The 27454-nt window shown below is 35.7% G+C and overlaps 1 protein-coding gene across 2 annotated transcripts; it reads right to left on the bottom strand.

The window, feature by feature from the left end:
• Nucleotides 1-1241: 1241 nt before the first annotated feature.
• LOC121407783 (protein disulfide-isomerase TMX3-like) lies at nucleotides 1242-27454 on the bottom strand. 2 transcript variants are annotated; one of them, XR_005968952.1, is made up of 15 exons: nucleotides 27243-27454; nucleotides 24991-25051; nucleotides 23574-23613; nucleotides 22080-22203; nucleotides 21041-21086; nucleotides 20457-20537; nucleotides 19739-19844; nucleotides 17980-18124; nucleotides 14789-14899; nucleotides 6898-7018; nucleotides 6226-6282; nucleotides 5488-5620; nucleotides 3937-4005; nucleotides 2195-2428; nucleotides 1678-1764 (listed from the first exon to the last, which is right to left on the bottom strand). XR_005968952.1 is itself a non-coding variant. In XM_041598980.1 (14 exons), exons 1-14 carry the CDS (start codon nucleotides 27313-27315, stop codon nucleotides 1546-1548), a joined length of 1386 nt encoding a protein of 461 aa, XP_041454914.1. In that variant the 5' UTR covers nucleotides 27316-27453; the 3' UTR covers nucleotides 1242-1545. The 2 variants fall into 2 exon arrangements, 1 of the variants encoding a protein (XP_041454914.1); XM_041598980.1 differs by lacking the exon at nucleotides 2195-2428 and having other exon boundaries at nucleotides 1242-1764; nucleotides 27243-27453.

The raw sequence follows: 27454 nt of genomic DNA on the forward strand, positions 1-27454 counted from the left end.
AACATGTGACATAGTACAACAAACAAAATTACAAAAGACAAATAAACATATAAAAATTAAGTAAAATCTAGAAAGTAGAAACCATTCCATTAATTCCTAAAGATGCCATTAAAAGTTGCATATATGCTCATAATTTTATATTTTAAAAATACCAGTACTCTCCAACCATTTCGAGTTGTCAGGATCCTACAAATTAAAAACCTAAACTACGATTCCATAATATCTTTCTTTGTGACATGAAATTACTTTGTAAACATACAATACATGTATCTGTAAAACAAGTTTTAACTGCCTAATATTCACTTTCAGTGGCTAGAATGACATACCTTCTTGACACAAATATACAACATAACAAAAATGAAATCAAGAATTCATCTGTCAGTAATTTGTATGTTCTGCTAAACAAAACTTTCAATCTATAACATGAATATATCAAGGCTCAGTAAACATTCAAGTCTAGGTGCAATTAAAAATAAAAGAGGACATAATAATTGACAAACTTATATCTAGCATTCAAAAGACAAACTGTAACAAGTACAACTATGCCTTTCTGCACTATAGTATGCATTCCATATAATTCTGTAGAGGCTCATTAATACATGATGCAACAAAGCTTAAAATTGCATTTATTGTGAACAATGTCAATGGGATATATGTGAAGTCACAAAATGTTGCATAAAAATAAAAGCACTCCTGTAGCCTGGCTACAACAAAATGCGGACAGTATCAAATTTGTGCAAGGTTGCATACGCACACAAACTCAGTACATCAAATATCGCGACTCAGATATCATAATGTATTCATTATCATAACTCACAAAATGAAATTGGAGGTGTTGTGATGTCAAAAAAAAATTCTGCACAACTTCTAACAGTTTTGCACGAGTTGATGTGCATTTCTTCAAATAAGTAAGGTGACTTTATCTCGTGTCTGAACACTATAAAAAATATTACTGAGATTTGTCGCACCTTGTCAAAACTAAGATAAAATGCTTGGGAACTAAGTTGTATTCATTAGTCACATTATGAAAGTTATCATTTAACGGTGAAACATCTTTATGAAAAAGGTGACGAGCCATTCATTATTCTAAACCATCTCAAACTTGAATCCAATTAAGCTGAAATATGATCTTTGTAGAATACTATCCAAGTTTAAATTGCATGAAAGTAAAATAAATTGATTGCACACAATCAAGCTTTGTTGACTCATCAGGGAAAACTGTGCATTTTGATAGGCACTTCATCTTCTACTCGTTTTGTTAACAACCTTATGAACAGCCCACAGGTATATGAAACCAAATATTTCATAACATAACCAACTTTCTATGTTCCTATATCCCATGATTAGTTTGTTCACAGCCTACCTTTCATTTCATGTTCTATTTCCAAATCAAGAAGAGACATGAATATTCAGACTCGGCACCATGAGGCTCGACCGTCTCCAGTTAACATGAATTGCACACTAAAGCATGCAAGTCATGTGACTGACAGCACACATGATCGCTCACATGACTTGCATGTCACTAGAGACTATAAACTAGATATGCTACTCTGTCTTTTGATGACCTGATGGATCTTCGTCGTGTATTTCCTCTATCTTTGGACCATCCTGGTCCCTTCCTTCGTCTTCCTCCTCGCTGTCCTGGAACTCTGCATCCTCATCCATGGGTTCCGCTGTACAGATGCTGTAACAGATGAAGGTGATGAGCACGGTCGGTAGGGCAAGTAGAAGGGTCATCAGGATTGGATTAGCCAGCCACATCATCTATGAGAATAAGAAAAATTGACCAATTAAAACCGTTGTTACATTCCATACCTAATGTTAGTGCATGGTAAACATTCTCAACAAATATTTTTCTCCCACTTTTTTTTCTTTTTTTTGGGGGGGAGGTATCTCCTTATAAAATATAACACTTCATTTTAGAATATGTGCATGATTTAGTATAAAGATTATTTTTTATCATTATTTGTATTTCTTTGAGCAAATTATGCAAACAAACACAATACAAATCAGTAAGTCCTTCTACATTGTGTGGACCAAAAAAATAACAAAGCTAAGCTTAATTTGGCTATTTGTTACTGCATCCAATCTTTTCACACTCCTCCTTCACCCATTACATCAAGCAATGCACATGCACACAAAGACTCTTTCATCCATGCTAATGAGACCAAGACATGCAGACACAGCTACACACCTGACATGGCTTGGTCTCATCCGCATCTCTCCATCCTTCCTTCTATCCTTTCCACTCGTCCTCCTCTTCTTCCTCTCAGACATCATGCAGCTTGTGTCGGGGCCTAGCCCTCTGCCTCCTCCTTATATTCCGATGTGGGGCAGTACGGTAGCAATCATAGCAGGCCAAGCCAATGAGCCCCGTAGGGAATAGGATGGCTATGCAAGCAATGATGGGCATTGTATTCCAAAGCATCTAGGATTGTGATACCATAAAGCACAGAACAGATGCACAAATCACAAACTTGTAGGAAGCAAGTTAAGCTAAGGAAGAATCCAGTCATTTGAGGAACTGTATAATACTTGCATACTACAGACAAAACTAGTATAGTACACTGAACTGAAAGCAAGGTCATAAATAAAACTGAAAATTTTACAGCATGACATGTAAAAATATCAAGCCAATATTTTCAGTCTACATGCTTTAAATATTCTTATTCAGATCATAAAAAAAAAAACAATGTTTGCATCATTTTCGAACAAATTTCATGCGTACATAATGAGACAATGATAACTTATAACTATAACTAAAGCTGTAAATTTGTATTTCAAAACTGACAATTATCTGCATCCAGTCAAAATCATTTCATGAACACAATCTTATTTATGAGGTACAATGTGACATTTTTTTTCTAAATGGTAAGGCAAATACAGTAAAAACAAACATCTTCATGTGATTTTACATATCTTACACTACACAATCGCTAGATATTGCCCCTTTGTTCAATTTCAAATATCGCCACAACAAAATAAGCTATTTGCATTTGATAAAATCTGTTATAAAGATGAAAAATTTTGTTAGATTTTGAACAGGAGTGTCATATGAATAATAGTCTATACTTTTCTGTAAAGGTACGAATATAATAAATTAACCAGTATGGCAGCACAAGGCTCTAAGTTCAATAAAATTGTCAATAAATTCTATAGAATTTCGGCAACTTGTTTTACTTGCTTCATTCTACAACAAATAGACTTGTACTGTTTATTCTAGTGAGAGCGCAACCCCCCCCCCCCGCCCCTCCCACCCCATACCAGTACATTTCTGAAGTAAAGCAACCAGCCAGCTCTTGGAAGGGGCTATTTGGATGGGTTCATTCATTCCATAAAGAAAGATAGGATTTAAGTTTTGTCAAAAGAGTTTTATAAAGAACAAACAATGACCATTCATAACATACAGGATGTTACTTAAGAAGGGATAACAATCTTGTGCTTTCATAGATAAGTTCACTGAAAAGAGCTGATTAGGTACTTTAATCCTAGTTTCCATGGATCTTGCAAAATTGTAATCAAACCACAGGTACAGGTAGGTTCTTTCAGCAAACATAGGGAATGAAGCAACTTCCTGTCAGGTTCTCTATGAATCTATTCATTCATTCATTCATCATTCAGCCATCAAACCATCTATCCAGCCATCAATCTATCTGTTATGTATCTAATTCATTTATCCATTCAGTTTTTTTTTTATTATTCATATGCTGTTTCTTCCCTTAAATTACAGCAAACCTGACTCATTGTACAGCTACATTCAGACAAATCATGACAATGCTCAGTAGACACTGCATATACTAAACTTCTGTCAATGGGATATGAGGAGGCATTTGCCTGGATATACACCAGGAAACCAATTAAAATATTTGAAAGGTAAGCACAAAAAAGTAATTGCACCTGTTTGACTACAAAAGGAGTGTATCCACGTGCACTTACCACAACACTCTTGATGATTTCATAGAAAACTCTGTAGATCTTTCTGAAGAAACTATTGCCTCCTTTAGCCTGAAACCAAATAAGAGTAAGGAAATATCACAGCATTTAAAAACAAATACACATAATCAGATTATATTGGCAACACTCTTGAAATTGAAATAAACTAAAATATATAACTAATATAATTCAACTAATCAATGTTCACTCTGAACTACAATCTTATTGGGAGAAAGATACCAAGAACCATGTAGTACTTATTGCTTGAATGTAACCATGTAAAACTTGCATTGCTGTACATCATTTGTCCAGTATTACTTTGTGTTAAATTGAACCATTTTAAAACTTGCATTGCTGTACATCATTTGTCCAGTATTACTTTGTGTTAAATTGAACCATTTTGAAACTAGCAATGCTGTACATCATTCATCAAGTAGTACCGTTACTTTGTGTTAAATTAAACCATATCATAACTTGCAATGATGTACATCATTCGTACTTTGTGTTAAAAACTTGCAATGCTGTGCATCATTTATCCAGTAGTACTTTGTGTTAAATTAAATCATTTTACAACTAGCAATGGTGTAAATCATTCATCCAGTAGTACCGTTACTTTGTGTTCAATTAAACCATATTACAACTTGCAATGCTGTATATCATTCATACAGTAGTACTTTGCGTTAAAGGAGAATGAAACCATTGGAACAAGATAGCTTGTGTGAAAACAGAAAAATCAAAGAAACAGATCAACAAAAGTTTGAGAAAAATCGGACAAATAATGAGAAAGTTATGAGCATTTGAATATTGCGATCACTATTGCTATGGAGATAGCAAATTGGCAATGCGACAAAGATGTGTGATGTCACTGATGAACAACTCTCCCCATTACTTTAGTATATATTTCACTTGAATTGCCTCTTTTAACACATCTATCCATAGATCATGTGTTCTTTCTACATGAGGGCATGTAATACATATTTTTTAAGAATACATAATGGATAAAGAGTTTGTATCATCGTAAGAAAAAGCAAAAAGAGACATTTTGAGGATATTTTATAGTCCACCAAAGGGAAAGTTGTTCATCAGTGACATCACACATCCTTGTCGCATTGCCAATGGGAGGATCTCCATAGCATTAGTGATTGCAATATTCAAATGCTCATAACTTTCTCATTATTTGTCCGATTTTTCTCAAACTTTCTTTATTCTTATTCTTTGATTTTTCTGTTTCTACACAAGCCTATTTGTTCCAAAGGTTTCATTCCCCTTTAAATTAAACCATATCACAACTTGCAATACTGTACATCATTCATCCGGGAGTAATTTGTGTTAAATCAAACCATATCATGGTAGTACTTTGTGTTAAATCAAACCATATCATCCAGTAGTACTTTGTGTTAAATTAAACCATATCCAGATCTTTTGTCAAATCATCTTCACCAACGATAAATATTTGCTTGAACACTAACATTGCATGCTACAGCCTAAAATATCAAAACTAACCCAGCCCAAATTTCTCATGTTTATAACTGAGGGACTTTAAATAAGACTAACCTGAACAGTGCCATCGATGATACCGTTCATGAAGTTGACAAAGGATTCCTCGGTCTGCTGAAGAGGTTCGTCCAATTCATAATACAGGTATGTGACTGGGTCAATTACAAAGATACCCGGTACTTCTACTGACCTACACATAGATAGAAAATGAAATAAAAAGAAAAATGTCATTGATGAAAGCTCTTTCATCATAGGAAAATAAGAAATGAATTTTCAAGAACAATGCTCAGTACTTGGTGCTAGTTTTTAACTCTTTATCTATCATCCCTACTTTTTCGACTATCTTCTAAAATATCTAATATAATATTGTAAGAAAGTTGATGTTTAACAACCCCTCCTTAGTGTAGTTGCGATGATATCTAATACAAAGAGTCAGAGATCTCTTAAAGACCCACAACAGAGGTAAAAATTGACAAACAGAAAGTCTATAAGCTGCAAAAGCACAACGTATGTTTTTTAGTTTACAAGCGTTTGATTGGGATATGATTTGTCAATTTCATTCTTTGGTCCAGTTGGGGAATTTTTCATGGAATACTTCATTATTTTTTATATTAAAACATTCACAACAAATTATCAATCTAAAAAAAATCGCAACAATTCTTTAACGAAGAGTCCATAAAAATTCACAGATTTGTAAATCAGAATTACACCAATAATATTCCTAAAGAATATTCTAGGTGGTGCTAATAGAATGAGAAAAAGTATGTTCCAGAAAGTTATGAAATAAAGTCATACCTTAGAATGATGTCACTCAGCATATTGCTGTCCTCCATGTATCCAAACTGGACTTTCCTGTAAAAAAATAGACAAATATAAGCACATGTCACTGACAAGATACAAGCATGGTCTTAAGAGTGAAAGCTTTGCAACTCTTGAAAATATCAAATTTTTTATCACCCCCCCCCCAAAAAAAAAAATTAAATCTGACTTGGAACTGGAGGACAAAGAAACATGGGGGTGCCACTATTATTATTTAAAAAAAATCTGGATATAGACAAACTTACATATTCAATTTCATTGTCTTATTAATGTCTATTTTTTCCAAATAGCAGGAACACATAAAGAAACATAGAAATAGGAATAAGCAAACTATATTAAAGTAAACTAGGGATGACATACATATTCTTTGCACATTATTGTGCTGCAGATGGTTGTAGAGGTAATGCATCCTATCTTTATTAATTGTGTACAATTACAATACATTTTTTAATTCATTAGTTGACCTATAGTTGTTTTGGAATGGACAATATAAATTACACACCATACATGTTTATCTGAGGAGTTCTAATAAGATCCCTAAAAATAAACCCTCTTACAATTTCCATCCTGAAGCAGCAACATTCATATATTAAGATATTTTCAATGGATCGGCAACTTTGTGCAATGTCCTGCTATTATGAAACTTACTTGTAGAATGTTTCTCTGTGATCAATTGCCACTTTCTTGATGAGTTCTAACATTAGATTATGGGGATGATCCTTTACGTTTGTAGCACTTGGATAAACAAGACCAACTGCAATAAGCTTTTCTGCAGATTAAAAAAAAAATATTATATTTATTCCATAATTTTTAAAAGGAACTGCATCATATTTGTGGAACATCCAACCATTTCAATTGATAAATATTATATCATCTCAATATCCTCACAATTACAAACACCACATTGTAACCATCGTCATCATCAATACCATCATCATTGTTATCATCACCATCACGGTCATCACCATCATTAATAACATCAAACATCACCAAATCATGTGCATCATCACCACAGCCATCATCATCAATACCATCATCATTGTCATCATCATCATCATCAATACCATCATTGTCATCACCACCACCTCCATCACTGTCATCACCATCAGTAATACCATCAAAAATCCTCACCAATATAGCGGGATGTAAAATAGAGATTTGTTTGTTTGGGTAAAGAAGTTCGTTCGCCTTCTCCATTGTTTACATTCCTTAAAGGTGTTGATTTCGTTTGCTAGTTTTTCTGGGCCAGGCTAGCGATTGGAATGTGGAAGTGAAAGAGGGCAAACTGACTGGGTTGCTAGGCGTTCAGGACTAATAGAAGTCCATTGGAACTTCAGTTATTTACTATGCTTCTTATTCATGTTCTTCGGCTCGCTTGCATTCTTCAGTGATTAAAGAGAGAGAGAGCGAGAGTGTGAACAGGTGTGGAAGCAAGGGGTGAATTCCTTGGTGGAAGTGAGCTGTGAGTAGGAGTGGCTGAAGTGACAAGAGTCGCAAAAGAGGATTAATTGACTGAGAGAGCAGTTGGGGGAGTGGTTAAGAGAGTTACGTAAGTTGGAAGAATAATGGAAAGCCGAAGAACTTGAATTTGGAATCGGGGTACACAATAATTAAGTTCCGTTTTATATACTTACATTATAGGCGGATTAATTTCGCGCATTACACCAAAAGTGATAGGGTCGATTTGGGGAAAGGCTTTTCTCGCCACGCGGTGTTTGACCAGAAAGGGATAAAAGGGAGTGATTAGTTGCCAAGGGGCAGTTTTTTCGTTCCCGATTTGTTTTGCCGCCGTAGGCCATGTCGGTTTAATTTTTGTCTGTCGTCGGTCGTCCAGCCCAGAGATGCGACATTTATTATTATCCAGCATGTAATTTGACTTTGATTTAGAATAAAACCTGACACACAACTCAACTTCATCGAACTTGTCATTCTTTGACTCCGTCCTTTTTTTGTACGTGGGCAGCGCAAGACGGTGGGCGGCCACCGGCCGTCTTGCAAAGCTGTGCCGCTAAAATTGGTAGTACGGATGGGGTCGACCGTCATCTTCAGCATGTTCGGGGAACGTTTTAGTCCTTCAGTCTGGTTTTACGCATAAAACACAATGTTTATCGGACATTGAGATAAATTCAACAAGGAGAGCTTCACTTCATGTCACCGGTTCCGGCTTATTTTTAGTTCGAGGATGTGAATTGATATTATTTTAACTTTAACGTTGGAGAGAGAAATTCAGCTGCAGGGGTTGGATTGAGCCCCCACATCGCCCGGGTTTTCGACGTTGGGACCTTACATGTGCCGTTGAGCTCAGGAGAAAGAACCCTTCGTCCTGGGACTCACGCGTGGCTGCATTGTAGCGAGGAGTCGAGGGACCTGTGAAAACCACTGCAAATAGACCTGACGGGGTAGCATAGCTGGTTTCCACTAAAACCCTCCGGATTAGTTGGTACCGACGAAGTCTGGTGATTTCACATTACACTGCGGTGAGAGGAGTCGTTTAACTGCGCGAGAATCGTCTTGGAAGGGGCTGTAAAGGAACTCAGCAGGGCGATTGCTTTTCTTGGTCGTCTCATGAGGATGGATTGAGGTTAGGTACTGAAGGCCGCAGGCGCTAGTCCGGCTCGGGGAGTTGGACGCTATCGAGGAGCTCCGAGACATCGTTCTTCCAACCAACGCTTCGACACGGCCCTTCATCTTCGTCATCGACGTGGTGTGGTAGACCCTGTCTTCGATATCTTCGACGGTGGAAGCTGGCACTGTCGTTTGGAAGCCGATAGCCTTGGCGAGTGAAGCAGCAGGAGTCGCTGGTATGTAGTGAAGCCCTTGTTAAGATTTTTCCAGAACAGTCATTCACATTTAATGTAGACTCTCATATTACAAACTATAAGATATGCTTGATATGTATCTGAAAAGATATGAACTCGTTATCTTCTCAACATGACGATGTGTTAAGATATGTGTGTAGCTATGCAGTTTGTTATTATGTCTGTTTTGCATTAGTGTGCATTGGGATCTGAAGGAGATAGCACAAATAAATTCTGCAAATACACCACTAGACAGAATAATAATAGTAAAAATCTAGATTCTGGGAGTGTTCTTTGGCAACACATGAAAATACATCTTCAGAAAATCTATATAGAATTTGCAGTCTTTTGTGCTTACCTTTATGTCAGACCCCCAATGTTTATTGTGGTCTGGACTTACACATGTCACAATTTTAACTAAATGTCTTTTTTTCCTAGGTTCTGCGTCTGGTTCGATTGGTTACCTTTCTCTCCCAGAGTTAGATAGTAGACTATTTAATAAGTGTGTTATAACTGAAGGTTTACCGTAGTTGAGGTTGCATCTCCTTTCAGTAGTATTCACATATACATAGTAAAATTATGGCTGAAAAGTTAGTTGAAGATTTAGTAACCGGTTTAACCGGAGCATTACAAGGGTGTAGGTTTACCCCTAGTGATAGAAGTACCAGACTTGAGAGATTTTCTGGACAAGGTGGCATTTCCCTTACCGAATGGTTAGAAGAAATAGATCTTTATTGTGAACAATACCAAATCTCTGAAACTCAAAAAGTGCGGCATAATCAGAGCAAATTTGGAAGGTGCAGCACGTAAAAAAGTTGTTTTTCGGGGAAATAAGATACTAAAAGTATTATTGAACTATTTCAAAAACATTTTGGAAAGAAACAACTGTGCAATCTTTGCAGCAAGCCTTTTATGAAATCCAATCGAAGTCTGGTGTTTCTGACCAGGAAAATTTGTTAGGGCACTTTTTTAAATTTGTTTCCTTCCTTTTCGCCTGAACGACTCATTCAATGCAGAAAATTGAACCAGAACTGAGATTTGTGTGGGAACGGTGGAGTGCGCACTGGAAACCGGGGGATGAATTTCCCGCACGTTTTTCAGAACCGGATAGTTTGAAACAATGGTTATATCAATGGTCTAATTTTACTGTTAAAGATGGAATGTTAGGAAGGAAGGTTCTTGATCCTTTATTTGGTAATTTATATTTCAAATTTTACTCCCACAGTGTTTGCGTAAGAGTATTTTAGTTGGATGTCATGATGAATGGGGACATCAAGGTAGAAATAAAACTCAACAATTAGCTAGGTCAAGAGTTTATTGGCCTGGCATGGCTCGTGATATAAAATTTTATGTTAAAAGATGTATTAAATGTGCTAAGGCAAAGGAGATGCAGCCTCGGGTAAGAACCCCAATGAGACATCTAATGGCATTTAGTCCATTGGAAATTATTGCTATTGATTTTGTTAAGTTAGATCCTGGTAAGGGAGGATTTGAGGATGTACTTGTTATTACAGATGTATATACGAAATTAGCTCAGGCAATCCCTTGTAGAAATCAACACGCCTCAACAGTAGCTAAAGCTCTACAAGAGCACTGGTTCACAAAGTATGGAATTCCAAATAGAATTCATAGTGATCAGGGACGTAATTTTGTGGGTCAGGTGATAAAAGAATTATGTAGGCTTTATGGTATACGTAAGACTCGTACAACACCATATCATCCTGAGGGTAATGCTCAGGCTGAAAGATTATTTGGCCTAATCAAATCGCTGGATCAGCGTGATAGACGTAGATGGCCTGAATTATTGCCTCATCTTGTCTACATGTACAATACCACCCCCCACGAAACTACGAGGGTCAGCCCTTTTGCTCTTATGTTTGGTAGGAAAGAGCGTATTCCTTTAGATCATTTGTTGGGTGTGTCTGATGTAGAATGGGAACAAGACTTTGTTAAAGAACAAGCCGAGTTGGTTGAGAGGGCTCAAAAAGTTGCCAAAGAAAGAACTGACAAGGTAGCAGCCCGGAATAAGGCCCGAGCTGATGCAAATATCTCTGCAAGTCCCCTCCCCTGGGCATAGGATCTCTTGTTTACTTAAAGAAGTGTGCTTCAAGTAAAAGACACAAGTTGGAGAATGTTTATTTTGATGAATTATATGTTGTTGATTGGATAAATCTTACTGAGGATATTTATCGTATCCGACCTTAATGGAGGTAATCCAAAGATAGTGAATCGTAGGCTAGTAAGGAAAGTACCTTCTGAATCAGATGTGGTTGACCAAAATATGGAAGATTTTGGGTTATGAGAGAAGGAAAATCATTGCTAGCTACAAGGATTCTAGAAAAGATTTTGAGGATGAATATGTTTTAGTACCAGAAAGAGTAACTACAGAAACAGTAGGGGAGAGTACTGGTCTAACCAGAGTACGGATGGGGGCGTACAAGTGGGCGTACCAGAGGCGGAACAAGTGTCGTCCAGATGAGATCTTAAAGACAAAATAAAGGCATTCATTCTAATCCATACAACTTACCTAAGTCTGTATTGGAAAAATAAAGTAATAAGTAAACAATTAAAAATTTACCTTGGGTCTCTGGGCTGGACTCCGCCTTCAATTATTTATGACTGACAGTTTTATTATTTGGACATAGCTTTGTGAAACGATTAGTAGGGAGTGGGGTAAGGAGCATGTATTTGGAAATTGGTGGTAAATAACAAATATTGAGAAGTTTTGGAGAAGGTGACTCAACTTTGAAAGAATGCTACATAATACAAATACATAGGGATATGTTCTGGGTTTGGGAGCACCGTTCCCTGCCGGATGCACCCCATAACAGAAAGGGGGAAGGAGCTATACCTACGTAGAATAGTAAGTTTTTGTCAGACACATTTTTGGATTTAATTAGTTTTTGATTATTGTGGGATAAATGATGTACATTAGTGATTATGAGTTATATGTATGATTGCTTGGTTTTATTGATTGACTGGCCCAGTTTGGTTTGCCGACATGGATCATTTAATATATTTTGTGATATTAATTAATCTGTAAATATGTAATTATATTTGTCCTTATAGGAAACTACATATCAGATGGCAGGATGGTGTCAAACGAACTGGAGGAGGCATGGGATATCCACCTCTGATGGTAGTTTTGATATCATCCCAAAGTCTTGGTAAATGGTAGAAAAACAGTAATGTTTGGGTTATTTTTTGTCCATATAAAAGGACTTGTAAAATCTGAACAAATGAAAAAGGGATTTTTTAAAACAATTGTTTATCTATTTTATGTGGAGATTTACCCTAGAGGTGCACTATGTCATCTGTTTGGAAGCAAAGGATGAATTGTACATAAAAAAAAAAAAAAACACTGTAAAGTAATGGTTCTGAAAGTATAACACATAAAATAATAGTAACTTTCAGAATAACCGTCATTATTTGTAAGCATAGCAGAGCGAGGTCTAACATGTGCATGCATGCTGTCCAATATCAAAATATTTATTGTTTACTGTTTATGATGCATGTTCATGGTTGATATATAATGCCTGAAGTTGATTGTTCATGGTTTACAATTACAACCCATCCATTGATTAATGTTCGATTGATTAATAAACACTTTTACTAGGGCATTATACAAGTATGCTGATGCAAAATATTTTTTAGTATCATTTTGGACATGAAACATGCACTTGTTAACTAAGGTTATTTAGTTTTTTTTTTATAAGATGACCAGATTTACTGCTGTTGGTTTTTCATTTTGTAAGGTGGATACAGATACGGATATGGATAATTTTACTTTTCACGTGTATCATTGCTATTACTACTGTACATGTATGTTTATGTACCTGTAGTATTTTGACGTAACTAGTTGTGCATAAGAGGTATAATGAAGGTTTAATAGATGTTTAGAGGTTGAATTTGTAACTTAACCTTTTAATCCATTTTTTCAGGGGTCTGGAGTGTTTATCTTTGAAGGGGTGATGTCATCGATGAAGCAGCAGGAAGCTTGGGTCATCCACTTCCCAATGCCTATACGTTGACATTCCCCTGATAGAAGCTCTCCAAATCCTATTTTTAATTGAAGAAGGTACAGGTACAATGTATATACATGCAATTTATTTGCCAAAAAGGGAAGATTTTGAAAGAACAATATTTGGCATAAATATAGAACGATGTTGAAATGTTTATATTGTTTATGACAAATTGTAAGTGTCATGGATGGACGACCGTCAGTATCAACAAATCTTTTTTTCCTTATTTTTTGCGATCTTATGGAACAGATCGATTCAGTAGGGGAGAGTTATAGCGGGATGGAAAATAGAGATTTGTTTGTTTGGGTAAAGAAGTTCGTTCGCCTTCTTCCATTGTTTACATTCCTTAAAGGTGTTGATTTCGTTTGCTAGTTTTTCTGGGCCAGGCTAGCGATTGGAATGTGGAAGTGAAAGAGGGCAAACTGACTGGGTTGCTAGGCGTTCAGGACTAATAGAAGTCCATTGGAACTTCAGTTATTTACTATGCTTCTTATTCATGTTCTTCGGCTCGCTTGCATTCTTCAGTGATTAAAGAGAGAGAGAGCGAGAGTGTGAACAGGTGTGGAAGCAAGGGGTGAATTCCTTGGTGGAAGTGAGCTGTGAGTGGGAGTGGCTGAAGTGACAAGAGTCGCAAAAGAGGATTAATTGACTGAGAGAGCAGTTGGGGGAGTGGTTAAGAGAGTTACGTAAGTTGGAAGAATAATGGAAAGCCGAAGAACTTGAATTTGGAATCGGGGTACACAATAATTAAGTTCCGTTTTATATACTTACATTATAGGCGGATTAATTTCGCGCATTACACCAAAAGTGATAGGGTCGATTTGGGGAAAGGCTTTTCTCGCCACGCGGTGTTTGACCCAGAAAGGGATAAAAAGGGAGTGATTAGTTGCCAAGGGGCAGTTTTTCGTTCCCGATTTGTTTTGCCGCCGTAGGCCATGTCGGTTTGATTTTTGTCTGTCGTCGGTCGTCCAGCCCAGAGATGCGACATTTATTATTATCCAGCATGTAATTTGACTTTGATTTAGAATAAAAACCTGATACACAACTTAACTTCATCGAACTTGTCATTCTTTGACTCCCGTCTTTTTTTGTACGTGGGCAGCGCAACGGTGGGCGGCCACCGGCCGTCTTGCAAAGCTGTGCCGCTACACCAATATCATGTGCATCATCACCACCGCCATCATCTTCATCTTCACTATCATCAATATCATCATCAATACCGTCATCATCAATAACATCATTGTCATCATCATTATCACCACCATCATCATCATCGTCATCATCAATACCATCATCATTGTTATCATCACCATCACGGTCATCACCATCATTAATACCATCAAACATCACCAAATCATGTGCATCATCACCACAGCCATCATCTTCAATATCCCCATCATCTTCATCATCATCATCATCTCATCATCTTCATCTTCCCCATCATCAGCAACATCATCATCATAATCATCATCATTAATATCACCACCACCATCATCATCATCACCATCATCACCATCATCATCATCATCACCACCATCATCACCATCATCATCATCATCACCACCATCATCATCATCATCACCACCATCATCATCATCATCATCACATCATCACCATCGTCGTCATCATCTTCATCATCATTACCCTTCTCATCATCACCACCACAACCATCACCATCTTTGGATCTTAATTGATTTGCAAAATCATGATTACACTCACCCGTTCTGCCTATGTCATTGATATTATCATTGCCAATCCTCAAGAATGCCGGAAACCTTTCTGCTCCGATCCATTCTGATAGGTGTTCTTCTGAAAGACTTCCTTCAGGTGCTGTACAAGGAAATCAATAAAACTGAAATTCACGTTTTCCTTTGATTTAATTGACAGTAAGGTTTAGATGAGAGACTACATGCCCCCACGTATTCAATTCACGACGCTACTTATCACAGAATGCTCCAATAGTACTAACTTTGCAACAGGTGGGGGGGCATGCAAAATGTTCAGCAGTTTGAAAGAAGTTGCATTTTTCATACTTTTCTTTTATTATTTTTTTGTTCATGCTCATCTTTTATCTGTTTTCGCTCTATGTAAGCACCCACAGGATAGGGTCAAATGGTCTTTATTGACTACAGTAATTCAGTTATTAAACTTTATTTGAACCTGGAAGTCCAGTACAACCAGTAGGGGAAGGCGGGGTAAGTTGTGACACTTTTTGCATTTTGCATGTTAGAATTGATATGACTAGCAGGGACTAAGTTTTATAATTATGAGGGGAGCAATAAAAAGCTCTCCTAGAATTTTTAAGGAGAGCGGTAGAGGAGCACTGCAAAAAGCTCTTCATCATCATACAAGGGGAGCTTTTTGTCCAATTAACAAAACGGATGGAGGAAATGTTTGTACTATAAAGTTACAATCAACAACCAAAGGAAGTATTTATAATTGTTTTACAATTTATTGTAATTAGATTGTGTGTTATAAAACCTGTTTTAGTTACGTTTTGACTTTGGCTAAAAGTTAAGTCACTGACAATTTTTTTTTTTTTTCGGGGGCTCCATTTTAGATTTTTTGTCAAATTTCGGGGGCTACTTTTTAAATGCTACCTTTTTTGTATTTTGAGGAATACCCGTTCACTTATTAATGAGTTATTAATTTTTTGTTTAATATTGTATGATTTTTGAAGTTATTTTTCATGCTTAGAATCTTGGATGTGTGTGTGGGGGGTGTGACTGTGAGTTGGACTTGGATATAAATGAATTCAATATCTAATTTCTACTCCATCTATTCCAGTACAATACCCTGTACTCAGCCATGTACATGTAATAAAGGCCCACATACATACCCTAACTTTTCCTGAAGTTCTTTGAAAACGCAGATCTCCATGAAAATTTCATTTTTCTATGGGGGAGTCTAAATTCGGTGAGAATGTATTCATTAAGAACTTAAATATATATGACAATGAAGAAATCATCAAACTTAATTGGCAGTTTTGAATAATATTCCTGAAATGTAAACTCTGTCTGAAACAGAAAATCACCATCATTGAGGCCTTTACTGAGCGAATTGTCCCCAAGAGCTCTGGCAGAGAGACAGAGCTCCAACTGGCTAGCTAGAAAAAGCGCCAATGCATGAGCCTGCCGCCGGCCTTGTAAAATAGATGGAGCTTTGTTTGATGATTTATTGTCTGATATAATACCTCATCCCCTAGAAAAAGAAAACAAATGATTTCTTAGTTATAATTGATAAAGTTAATAATTGGAAGTTAATAAGCCGTTTTGAAAAGCAAAGCCGAATGACAACCCACCAATGCTCGGTTACTAGACTCTGGGATTTATTTCCTGTGTAATTCAAATTATTTTATCACAGAATTGTGATATCTGTAGGGGAAACATGTGCATTCGAAATTGCACATGGTGGTAGTCATAATGGACCCCTATACATGCAACTGTTTCCCGACCGTTGCGTTGATTTTTTTCTATACCTGGTACCATTGTGTATGGAAATACGAGGTACAGAAAAAATAATGCAACTTCGGAATTTGAAACTGCCCTACTCGCTATTTTTACGGCTTATTCATGATTTTGAGTGTGGATTTTGGATGATTTTTGAATAGTAAGCGGAGCTCGAGCATATGACGCTAGTGGGCCGTTGAGTTGTTATCACTCAGCAATAATTTCAGGGACGACATTCAGATTTTATGTTGCCCCCGAAAACATGATTTTGGGTGATTTCGAGGGCGACTTTAGGCATTTCCGTGCATGTCAGCAATCGCGAGGGGCGCTATTAATCGCGCTACCTAAAATGGATTAAGGCGCGCATGTAGCGCGTGATCGCTCTCGCGCGCCTTTAAATCGAGTCCCTGGACTAGTAATATTGTAGAAATAAGTACCTTGCCTTTAAATTTCATTCTTGGAAAATATTTTTCACCTATATATAACTTTCTAGCCCCACACTAAAATTCATTGTGACCTTTGAAAAAAACGATGTCAAATGGCTCAACTTGCCCCATATGTGGGGTAAGTTGTGCCACCTTCTGGGGTAAGATGAGCTACAAAAACTCTGTACAAAATGTATGCGGGAAGAAGCAGCATGTCAATTTTTCATTTCAAGTCTTTTCACTAGCTAATTCTCTATAAATACTAACAGTCTAACATCCTCTAAAAGTAAAAGAACTGTCATGTGAATTTACACCTTTCTGCCTGCATATCAATGGCTTTTCAATTTTTTTTAAATTCTTATTACTATAAGAATTACCATGGCTCAACTTGCCCCATGTTGGATGGCTCAAAGTACCCCAGTCCGAACTCCATGCGATAATTTCATATCCACACATTTCTTACGCATCCATCATTTAAAAGACTATGACAGGAATGAAGATCCATACCTGGACTAACAATAATGTTCTTATTTCTTTATTATATTTAAACGTGTGTGGGTAAAAAGCACTCCTCTATTTTACACACTTTTTTACTTTTTTGGCTGAAATTTGTATTTCCGTCTAAAAAAGTACTTTTTGTTTCAAAGTCTAAAACAGTATGGTTGGGTAAAGGGTTATGCAATGGGTCATCAATACATGACACCACCACAATGTCTGACTCATTCGTTATTAGCCTGGGGGTGGTGGCTCAACTTGCCCCTATGCTCAACTTACCCCGCCTTCCCCTACATACCAGGATGTGACATGATAATACTAAACTATTGGTTGAATGCAATCCCTCAGTATGAAATGGCTGACCAACCACACCAACAACAATCATTAAGAGGTTGTTGACAAGTTTTCTAGCTTAATTAGGACTAGTTCTAGCCTTATTATTGTAAAACCATAACAGTTATACAGCTATGATATCACATAGAAAATTAATACTTCTTTGTGAAAATATGAATAGGATAAATAAACATTCTGATCTTCTAACCTTCATATTGATAATGATGATCATCTTTAAACACCATGATGGCTGGTACATTCTCTGGCCTCGCCCCCTCCGGTATGACATCAGGTTTCACATGGTAATAAAAGGCATCTAGAATACGCTTATCAGCAACCTTTGAGAATAACGTCTGCGAAAAGAAAACCCCAAGAATCTAGTTAAGAAACAGGATTTCGTTTCTAGGAGGTGATCCAGGTCTGGGCCAGTGAATCAGAACATTAATAGTATAAACTTAATTACCGGTACATGTTTATCCCAATTCATTCTACTTACCAAATGGGCATGATCATTATAGGAAATGCATAAGGGCGATAGACAATTTCGTCTTCATGACAGCTAAAATCACACCTAAAACTTGCAAAGCGAAATGCGTTGGGTCAACCATCTTTTCCAAAATTTCCCAAATATCTGCCCCATAATCATTCAAGAACATTAATAAAATCAACCTTCTACATACATGTATACAAGAATACTGCTTACAGCATGATTGCTCAATGGGAAAAAGCAGCCCCTTGAAATTTTTAAAGAAATAGCCCCCCCCCCCCTTCAGACATCACCCCCAATGTGCCCCCCCGCCCCAAAAAAAAAAAATAGTCCCTGAAAATGAAAATAATTTCCTACCCTGGAAAGGATAAATGTTCATGTATAAAGACATCAGGGCCAATGGTCATAAAACATTTTAAAAGCCAGTTGTCAACTAATCAATTAGGGGTAAGTACACAGTTTGGAAAGGGCTAGCCTTATTGACCTGTTTAATACAATTTAAATTCAGTATTATCAAGGAGGTTCAACTTCGAACATCCTTCACATAATACATACAAATACTACCATGACGAATTTGGTATCAAATGAAAGGGCATATTAAGCTCTTTCACATGATTGGGATGTCGCTGGGATTAAAGAATATTTCAGGTGGAATTTTCTTGAAAGGAAAAAAATATTCGTGCCAAATGTATTCTATTGTTTATTATATTTTCAAACATCGTTTCACAGAAATACATAAATGTAAAATCTATGATTTATATTATATTTTCTACCATGTCACCACTGTACAAAAAAGTGAAATGTTTGTGTTGAGAAGTAACTAGCACAAATATGAGATGTTTTTGTCAAGTCTTTATTTTTAATTTGTCTAAAATATGAAGATTTGGGGACAAAAATTACACCAAAATATTTTTCAGCTCCTGATGACAAAGCAATGTGATGACAAACTCATTTGTTTGATATCAAATTCCTCATGATAGCATGACATACTCATTTGATTGATATCAAATTCTTCATGATAGCACAAGTATTTTATAAGATACAGTAAATTTTATGTTTGGCAAGTGTCAACTTTTCTTTGAATATCCTTGGTGTATGTAAACTTCTGGCCTCAACTGTATTTCCCTAAGTCAGACCCTTGCCTGAGTTATCTCAAGCACCGGGTTCAGTTGGTAAAGGTTGAAGAATATGGAACTTGATAAATACATGTTAGCATGATTCTTTAAAATCTAAAAATAAGAAGATATCTTTGTAAAGACAATACATGTATCACAAACAGAGCAAACATTACAATGAAGCCTTGACTACCCCCTAAAAAATAAACAATCAAAATTTCATGCATGAACAAAGGCAAATTTTTTTGATTCCCCTGTTTTTTTCATTAAAATGCTATTGAGTCCCAAAACACAAGATTTGATATTTTCATATGTCTTTGGTGACAACACTTCTGTTATTATTGTACGCAAAGCTGTTCACTTACTGCTAATTCACTAGAGGTATCTTCAGCAACTATAACAAAGAATACAAGTTTGCTTTTTCTATACTGTTGTAAAGTATTGGAACTTGTGAGTTGTTTCACTGCAGGTCTGCAACAAAGAAAAAAAATAAGTAAAACTTGGTTAAAAATGAAAATAGTGAGGACTGGAAGGGGTAAAATAGCTGAAATTGGTATTGTTTTATTTCCCAGAAAAGCAGTACAAATCACTAACATCAAATATTTAAATCCTTCCATTTTTCTGGTTTGATATCAACTCCTCACTTAATAAATTGTCTGTAGTGATTTTCCTCCCTCCCTATCAAATACAAAATAGAAAAATTATCTCATATATGATTTCTGTCTGTACACCAGATTTATTTTTAATCCAATTAACCTACAAAATGTGTGAATTCAATCATATAAAATGTTTAGATTTGACAAATAAATCATGTCCCTTATCACTAACAATAGAGTCAAATGCACAATTGATAGCAACTCTACATATCATGTAGAAAAACTCATGATTGATCATAAATATCTGTAGTACTTTTTTTTATATTACAGGACCTACGGTAATACTATTGTTGCATAACTGCAATCTCAGGTCCTAGTACAGGCATGTTGTAAAGAGCATCTGCAAATGACAGAAGCATATTGCTGATTCAATTTTCATATCATCCTATAATTAGGGATTGAGTTCGTCATGAAAGCAATGACTCACCCTTGTGCTTTTACTGCAAAATCAATGATATCTTGAGAGGTCCTTCCACCGGTATGTGTAAAAACTTTATCTCCTTCAATGCTGAAATTCAGAACATTTCAAAAATCAATCATAACAGAAGATACATTTCAATGTGAAAGGGAAAAAGAGTAAGTTTATCAGCATTCACAGTGCACTGATGTGTAAATTCATAAAATAATGGAAGTCAGTTGATAAAATTGGCTATAATAATTAATAATTCATTCATCAATGATTATGACATACAATACACACATTATACATATGGTATTGTGCATTTTAATAGGAGAGGGATTCCATTACAAAAGGACATCCTAGTTTTATCTTCCCATAAGCAAAAATGAGGGAGGGGTCTATTAAATCCATTTCTACACTTTATAATTTTAGTATTAATATCAACATATAATTTTGATATTATCTTGTGGATGAAAAATATGATTATATACCTCTTCTACACATTAATGGTATTGAATGGAGTCAGAATAGTTGAAGTATTTCTGACATTAAAAAAAATCCTAGGAATTCTTTTTTTTTTTCTTTTTTTTAATTCAACTTTTCTAACTTACTATTTGATAGTTGGAAAGCCCCTCACATCAAACATGTCCATCGCCTCTGTAATAAAACAATCAAAAGTGAAAGTGATATAAATAATTCAAGTAAGAATGTAGGAAGTATTTACAATGTACGAGTAACTCTGCTTGAATGGGGGATTGATAAGTGCTTTAATGGGAGAAATCAATGTACTTCTAAGAGTGGAATAGCTATGTAATCCCAATTGAAAATCTCTTCTTCACAGTAATATTCTATTGTACCAATCGCCAAACACTTCTATATTTGGCTCATGTCTTTCACAGGTTGTAGTATTTTGGGGTTGCAAAATCAAAATTTTATGTAATTGGGTCTTTTTTCACAACCAAAAAAAGGGGGGTTGCTATAAAATGAAGGTAATTTGGGGTTGGCTCCAAAATGTAGGTCACTATTTTTTGTACTTGGAAGCCCTAGGGGGTTATAAACCCTCTTATCCGCCCCCCCCCCCCCATAGATCTGCCACTGATGAACTGTAAAAAGAAAGCAAAAAACAAGGAGAGAATAAATCTTATCAGAAGGAATAAAATTATAGGAGAAATTTAATACTTGTTTCATCATAATCGGTTATAGAATAAGTGAGTTATGTAAGTTTGAAAAGTTGTGTTGTACTTTCTATGGAGATCCTCAAATTGGCAAACATGCTTCGAAATGGCTGCTTTTGTGGACAGCTCTTCATTTGTTTTGTACACAAAATTTCCCCTTTATTTTACGTATTTCACATTTTCTCTTCCTGACCTTGCTCAGAAGGAGGCAAGATGCAATTTGAAAGATAATGGGAAAATCTTAAAATTTGTGTACAAAACAAATGGAGAGTTGTGACAGTTGTCCACAAAATCTGCCATTATGAAGCATGTTTGCCAATTTGAGGATCCCCATAGAATGCACAGCAAGACTTTTTAAATATCCATAACTTGCTTATTTGTTTACCGATTTTGATGAAACTTGGTTTGAATTGTTCACTCTTTTACAATAAAACTGCTTCTTTTCTTGAGATGTAGTTTCCTTTAATGCACTTACTTCCATAACGTGTCCCATCTAGTCTAGCTACATGAAGATTAGGATGACTCTTCATCATCATAAGTCCAACGTTTGCCCATACTGGCTTCAATTTCTGACAGTGACCACACCAAGGTGCATAAAACTGGGGAACAAATGGCAATTATTTTATAAATTCAGTAAAATGTGCACATAAAAGAAATCAAAACATTATCGGCAACATTCTGACACTGGGCCGAATGCAAGAATTAGAATCACTGTACATGTACGTATATTATGAAATGTGCAAATAGTCATATTATTCAAATACATGTATAGTGAAAATTATTCATGCATAATAGAAAATGGACAGGTATTTCAAATGAGAAAACATTTTATATTTAAAGGGATGCTCCAAGCTGAAAATATTTATATTATCTAAAAAAAATTCTCAATGCAAAATGCAGAAAATTTCATCGAAATATGATAACAATAGCGAATTTATGAAAATTTAAAGTTTACCAATATATTGTGAAAACAGTTATATGCACGTAATCATGAATATTCATTAGATGGGCTGATGATGTCACATCCCCACTTCCTTTTTAAATCATAATTGTTTCATTTTTTATCATACATGTGTAAATGATACATGTATGTCTCCCCTGTAATTAAATAAGTTGCAGCAATGAACATTTCATGCACTTAATCAGTGTTTGTGAAGGAAAAAAAATCAAATAAATATAATTTCATACAATAAAATACAAAAGAACAAGCGGCCAAACGGGGATATGACTTCATTAGTTTGTTCACTGAATATTCATGAAGACATGCCTAGAACTAATTCAGCAGAATAATGCAAATATTTAAAATACCATAAGTTTGTTATTCCTTGTCCGATTTTTCTTAATCTGTTCAAATCATCTTATTTTCAGCCTGGATTACCCCTTTAAGGACTGCTGTTTTAAAATATAGCGACGTCATGCTGACAGTGCGAACACCACTCACAGAACAAAGGTGGGGCTTGAATGCAAAGGGGGGGCAGTGCAAAATACATGTACTGCATCATTCATGTAACGTCTTTTCCTTAGACATGGTGTCAAACTAGTTTCTTCACTTGTTTTTAACCAATAAATTTAATAGTTGGCATTCGGTTTGCACTGAAGGTGTATACATGTAAGCTAATGTACACAATGGGGTTCTCTCTCGGGTGCTTAAACGTATCTCATAAAACATGAAAGCCCTGATCAAGTAAAACAGCTCAAACTGCTATGACAGAGCTTGAAAAAAATGAAGCAAATGCTAATAAATGCATAAGCAAAAGGTTTGTTTTATCTTTTATGCATACACCTCTTAGAGATTAAAAACATATGATCTAAAATATCTATAGGCCTATTTCTTTTGTGTGTAAGAAATCAGACAGAGTTCACTTTTTAACGACCTTGACTAGATATTACACTGGATAATAAATAGATCACATTACTTTTTATCAACAAATACTATTATAACTTGAAAAAAAATGATTTATTCAGTTACCTCAACAAGCCACTTTCCATGCTCTTTTGCTTCAATAAACCTGAAATTAAATAAAGAGCTTCTGATGAATTTCAAATCATATATCATATCAAACAAAATCCATTTTGATGATGACAAATCGTCAAACAAAGCTGTTGAAAGAACAGAAAGTCAAAGTTATTTCCACAACAAATTAGATGAAATATTACTGCATGAACATAACCAACGTATGGCAATAATACACCACAGAATAAACAAAATAACAACAGACAATTTATCAATGAGAAGGATGGCTGCTAAAATGTGTAAAACTAGTTAAACAATCATCTGGCATAAAGACAAACTATATACGGTACTGTAATATTAAGTGGAATTAATACTTAGAATTCTTATTACGTCTGTTCAGAAAATATATTTTGAAATTTCATTTGAGGTTAATACTTAATACTAAAGTCAAAATGCATTTGTTTTAATAAGACATACGAGGTACATATTGAAGCATAATTTAATTTGAGAAAAAAAAGCAACAAAAAGCAAAACATGCTTTTACATTCTAAAATACAAAAATGATAATTTTAAATATTCAGTTTTGCACAGAAAAAATAAACCTCTTTTTGATGTAATTATTCTGGATTACATGTACATGAAGGAAATATCTTATTTCTAAAATTAAAATTGTCACTTCTTTTTACACATTGTTGATGAAATTTAGAACAAGAGATAGACTATTGTCCAAAAATAATTTTACAGTTTCCATACAGGAACGATACACCAAATTAAAATTTCAATGATTATGCTAAAACCACAATAAACCATGTTTTTTTAAATGACACAGCACCAATTACATGTAGCCTTATTTTTAAAGGTCAGTTTAAAGTTGGTTCAGTTTGGAATGAAAGCACTTTACACGTGGGTTTGAAAAGAGGCCTGGTTTAATAGTGCAAGTCATATTGTTTGGATTAACTTCCTGGTTCATGGCTCCTTTTCCTCATAGTACTTCCTGGCAGCTTGCTTGCTGGAAGCATTATCTCTCCTACATCCTGGATCACTGTTTAACCACATGTTATACAAATTGCACCCTATAAATGGCCACACATGGAATCACAAATGTACATCACACATCTGTTATATCAGCTGCTGTTTTCTTTCATGGGGAAAATCTTTACTTAGAAAACTGAGCAAAATCTAAATATGAAAATATGTAAAAAGAAAAATATCAGGATTTAGGTAAATAGCAAATGTGAGTGTAATGGACCCCCCCCCCTAAAAAAAGGAGGGATTCTCAACATTTTGTATGTAAAATTGTCAAGACAGCTAACTAGAAAATAAATCGAAGCAGAGTTGAATAGATATTTAGTTAATCAAACTAAGGACTTATATTTCAGACATATGACTGTATGCACTGAACTACCTCCTTCAATAATGATATTGTACTTGCCTGTCATCCAGTTCAATCACGTTACTTCTGACAATGTCCAAGGATAATAGGATCAGCAGGACTGCAGAGTATGAAAAATAAATGAATTCAAACTGAATAATCATATATCAAATTGAAAGATGATCAATGGAAAAATAGATTCATAACAAAAATGGCCGATCGAGACGGGGGTAGGAGATAACTTTTCGTTTTTTTGAGGTTCCAGTTTGTGCCCAGATGTCAGGAAACTGCCACTCGTTAGACCTTCATCCATATAATTGTGGTAAGTGCTTGATTTCTGTTTTAACTATTTATTCTGAGAATTATTTTGACCATACTTCACGCTAGTCACGTGAGTATGGTCAATTAAAGAATTGAAATATTGAACATATATATTTTGTATATTCTTAAATATTATACTTGTAAACTTCCATGAATTAAGTGATCAACTGTAAATATGACCAACGTTTATGATCGTTGTAATTTTTAGCATTATTTCTGTTAATAGTAGTTTTTCCATTGTGGATTGCACAACTTTTTCTTCTATGTTTTAATTATTATTGCAAAGCACGACTTTATGGCACTTGGACATGCTTGCATCAATGTTCATGTTCCTTGTCTTCGGTTACTTATCATGCAACCGAGGTATGTTTATTCTCTAAACACTCACATTTGTATTTTTTGCATTGCCTATATCTGACAAATAAAATAAATAAATTTGATTTTTCACACGCAGCCTCTCATATTTTCCTTTATAGTCTCATACAATCAGACACAGTTGGATTTGTTTATGGCAGTGAGTCCAAACTTCGCGCGTGTCCAAACTTCGCGGACGGTCATTATCTCAAAAACTAGCCAATATCCTTAAAATCTGACATCATCAATGTGAAAAGCGACCTACAATTACCCTTCGCTGAAAGTTTCTTTAGGATTAGTCCAGTATTCATGAAAATATAGGCAAAAGATCGGCAAATTTGTCACCGTTAGCGCCCGTTTTGAAGAAAGCAACAAGCATCACGATATCACCATTTTACAAGCAGAAATCATAAAAAATGTGAGTTAAATTTGGTACTAACCTATTCCATAGCATTTTGCCATCAATCTGATATAAATATTTCACTTTTTGAGCTTGAGTTTTTGTTTAAATCTCCACAAAAGCTTTGGTGCGCGAAGTTAGGTCACACTTTTTCTGAACGGTTTTCAAGCACAGCCCGCATTCGCCGATCGGAATAGAATTTTGAGATCGCGATACTGGCGAAACCCCGTGACCTACTTTACATTTTCGTCCATGATTTTATAGTTTACGATCTTGCCGTCAATGTGGTAACTATTTCTTGAATTGGTTTTGTATAAATTATGAATAATTTGTGGACAAAATTAAGCCTGATGAATATTTTTGAAAAGTGCGCGAAGTTTGGACACCCCATCATACTCTATTCAAACCCTATTTTTACCTCAACAAATAACACATTAATGCATAATTTGAAAAATTATCACTGTATATATTCTATAAAAATACAGAATATTGAACAAATAAAATGTCGAAATTACTTAGTTAAATCAATTTTTATATCGGACAAGGGTCTCTTTCGTTGAAATATCAATGAAAGGTGTCTCTAAAAGAACACCGTGTTATAAATAAGGGAAATAATGAGAATTTCTATTTTATTCAGTTATGCTTGTGAAACTTCAAAGTTTTTTCTCTTTTTACCTCATAAAGTAAGCTCCATACATCAATTCTACAATCAGTAATAAATAAAACATCATTTGATCTCCTTTTATTGAAATAAAAGATTTTATGAAAAGTCGTAATTCCGAAATAAATGGCTCAGGTGACGATGAAGACTAAATATTTTTTTGATACTATCGATATCAAACGATGTAGCGGACTTGGAAGACAAAATTGCCTTCGTGAAACGGAAAGCGCTGATTTGTCGCCAATCTTCCTATCTCGGAAGAATGGTCCTACGTATCGCTCATCTCGTCATGCAACAGGCCCCCGGCTGGGCTCCCTGGCCTGGGTTAGACTCTACTAACATGACTAAGTAGACTCTACACTGACACTCGGCCACCTGCCGCCACCGCACCGTGGCTGATGCATGATAAGCACATCAAGACGATTTTCAAAACCGGGAAGCTAGAGCTCCGCAAAGCTAAAGAAGGGGGTCCGCCTCTCTCGCCCCCCCCCCCCCCCCCGGCTCTCGCCTCGTCTCCCTCCTCATCCTCACTCACAGTCACAGCACTCAGTCTCAGCTCAGTGAGATTTTCCTCACCTCCAAATGCTACGCTAACATGCTTCATTAAGACGGGTTGTTTGCTATATCTCCTCAGCATAACGTCATCCATATCAGCTGTAGTATTGTAGATTACAGTATATTATTGGTAAAGAAACAAAACATTGACTCTTGACAGTACTTTGGTCCTACTTGTCTCTCAGTTTCCTCTTAATTGCCTTGACTCGTCGCGATACCGGGTAGTATTATAC

This window comes from Lytechinus variegatus, chromosome 2 (genome assembly GCF_018143015.1).
Source record: "Lytechinus variegatus isolate NC3 chromosome 2, Lvar_3.0, whole genome shotgun sequence".
In the NCBI taxonomy this organism is placed as follows: domain Eukaryota; kingdom Metazoa; phylum Echinodermata; class Echinoidea; order Temnopleuroida; family Toxopneustidae; genus Lytechinus; species Lytechinus variegatus.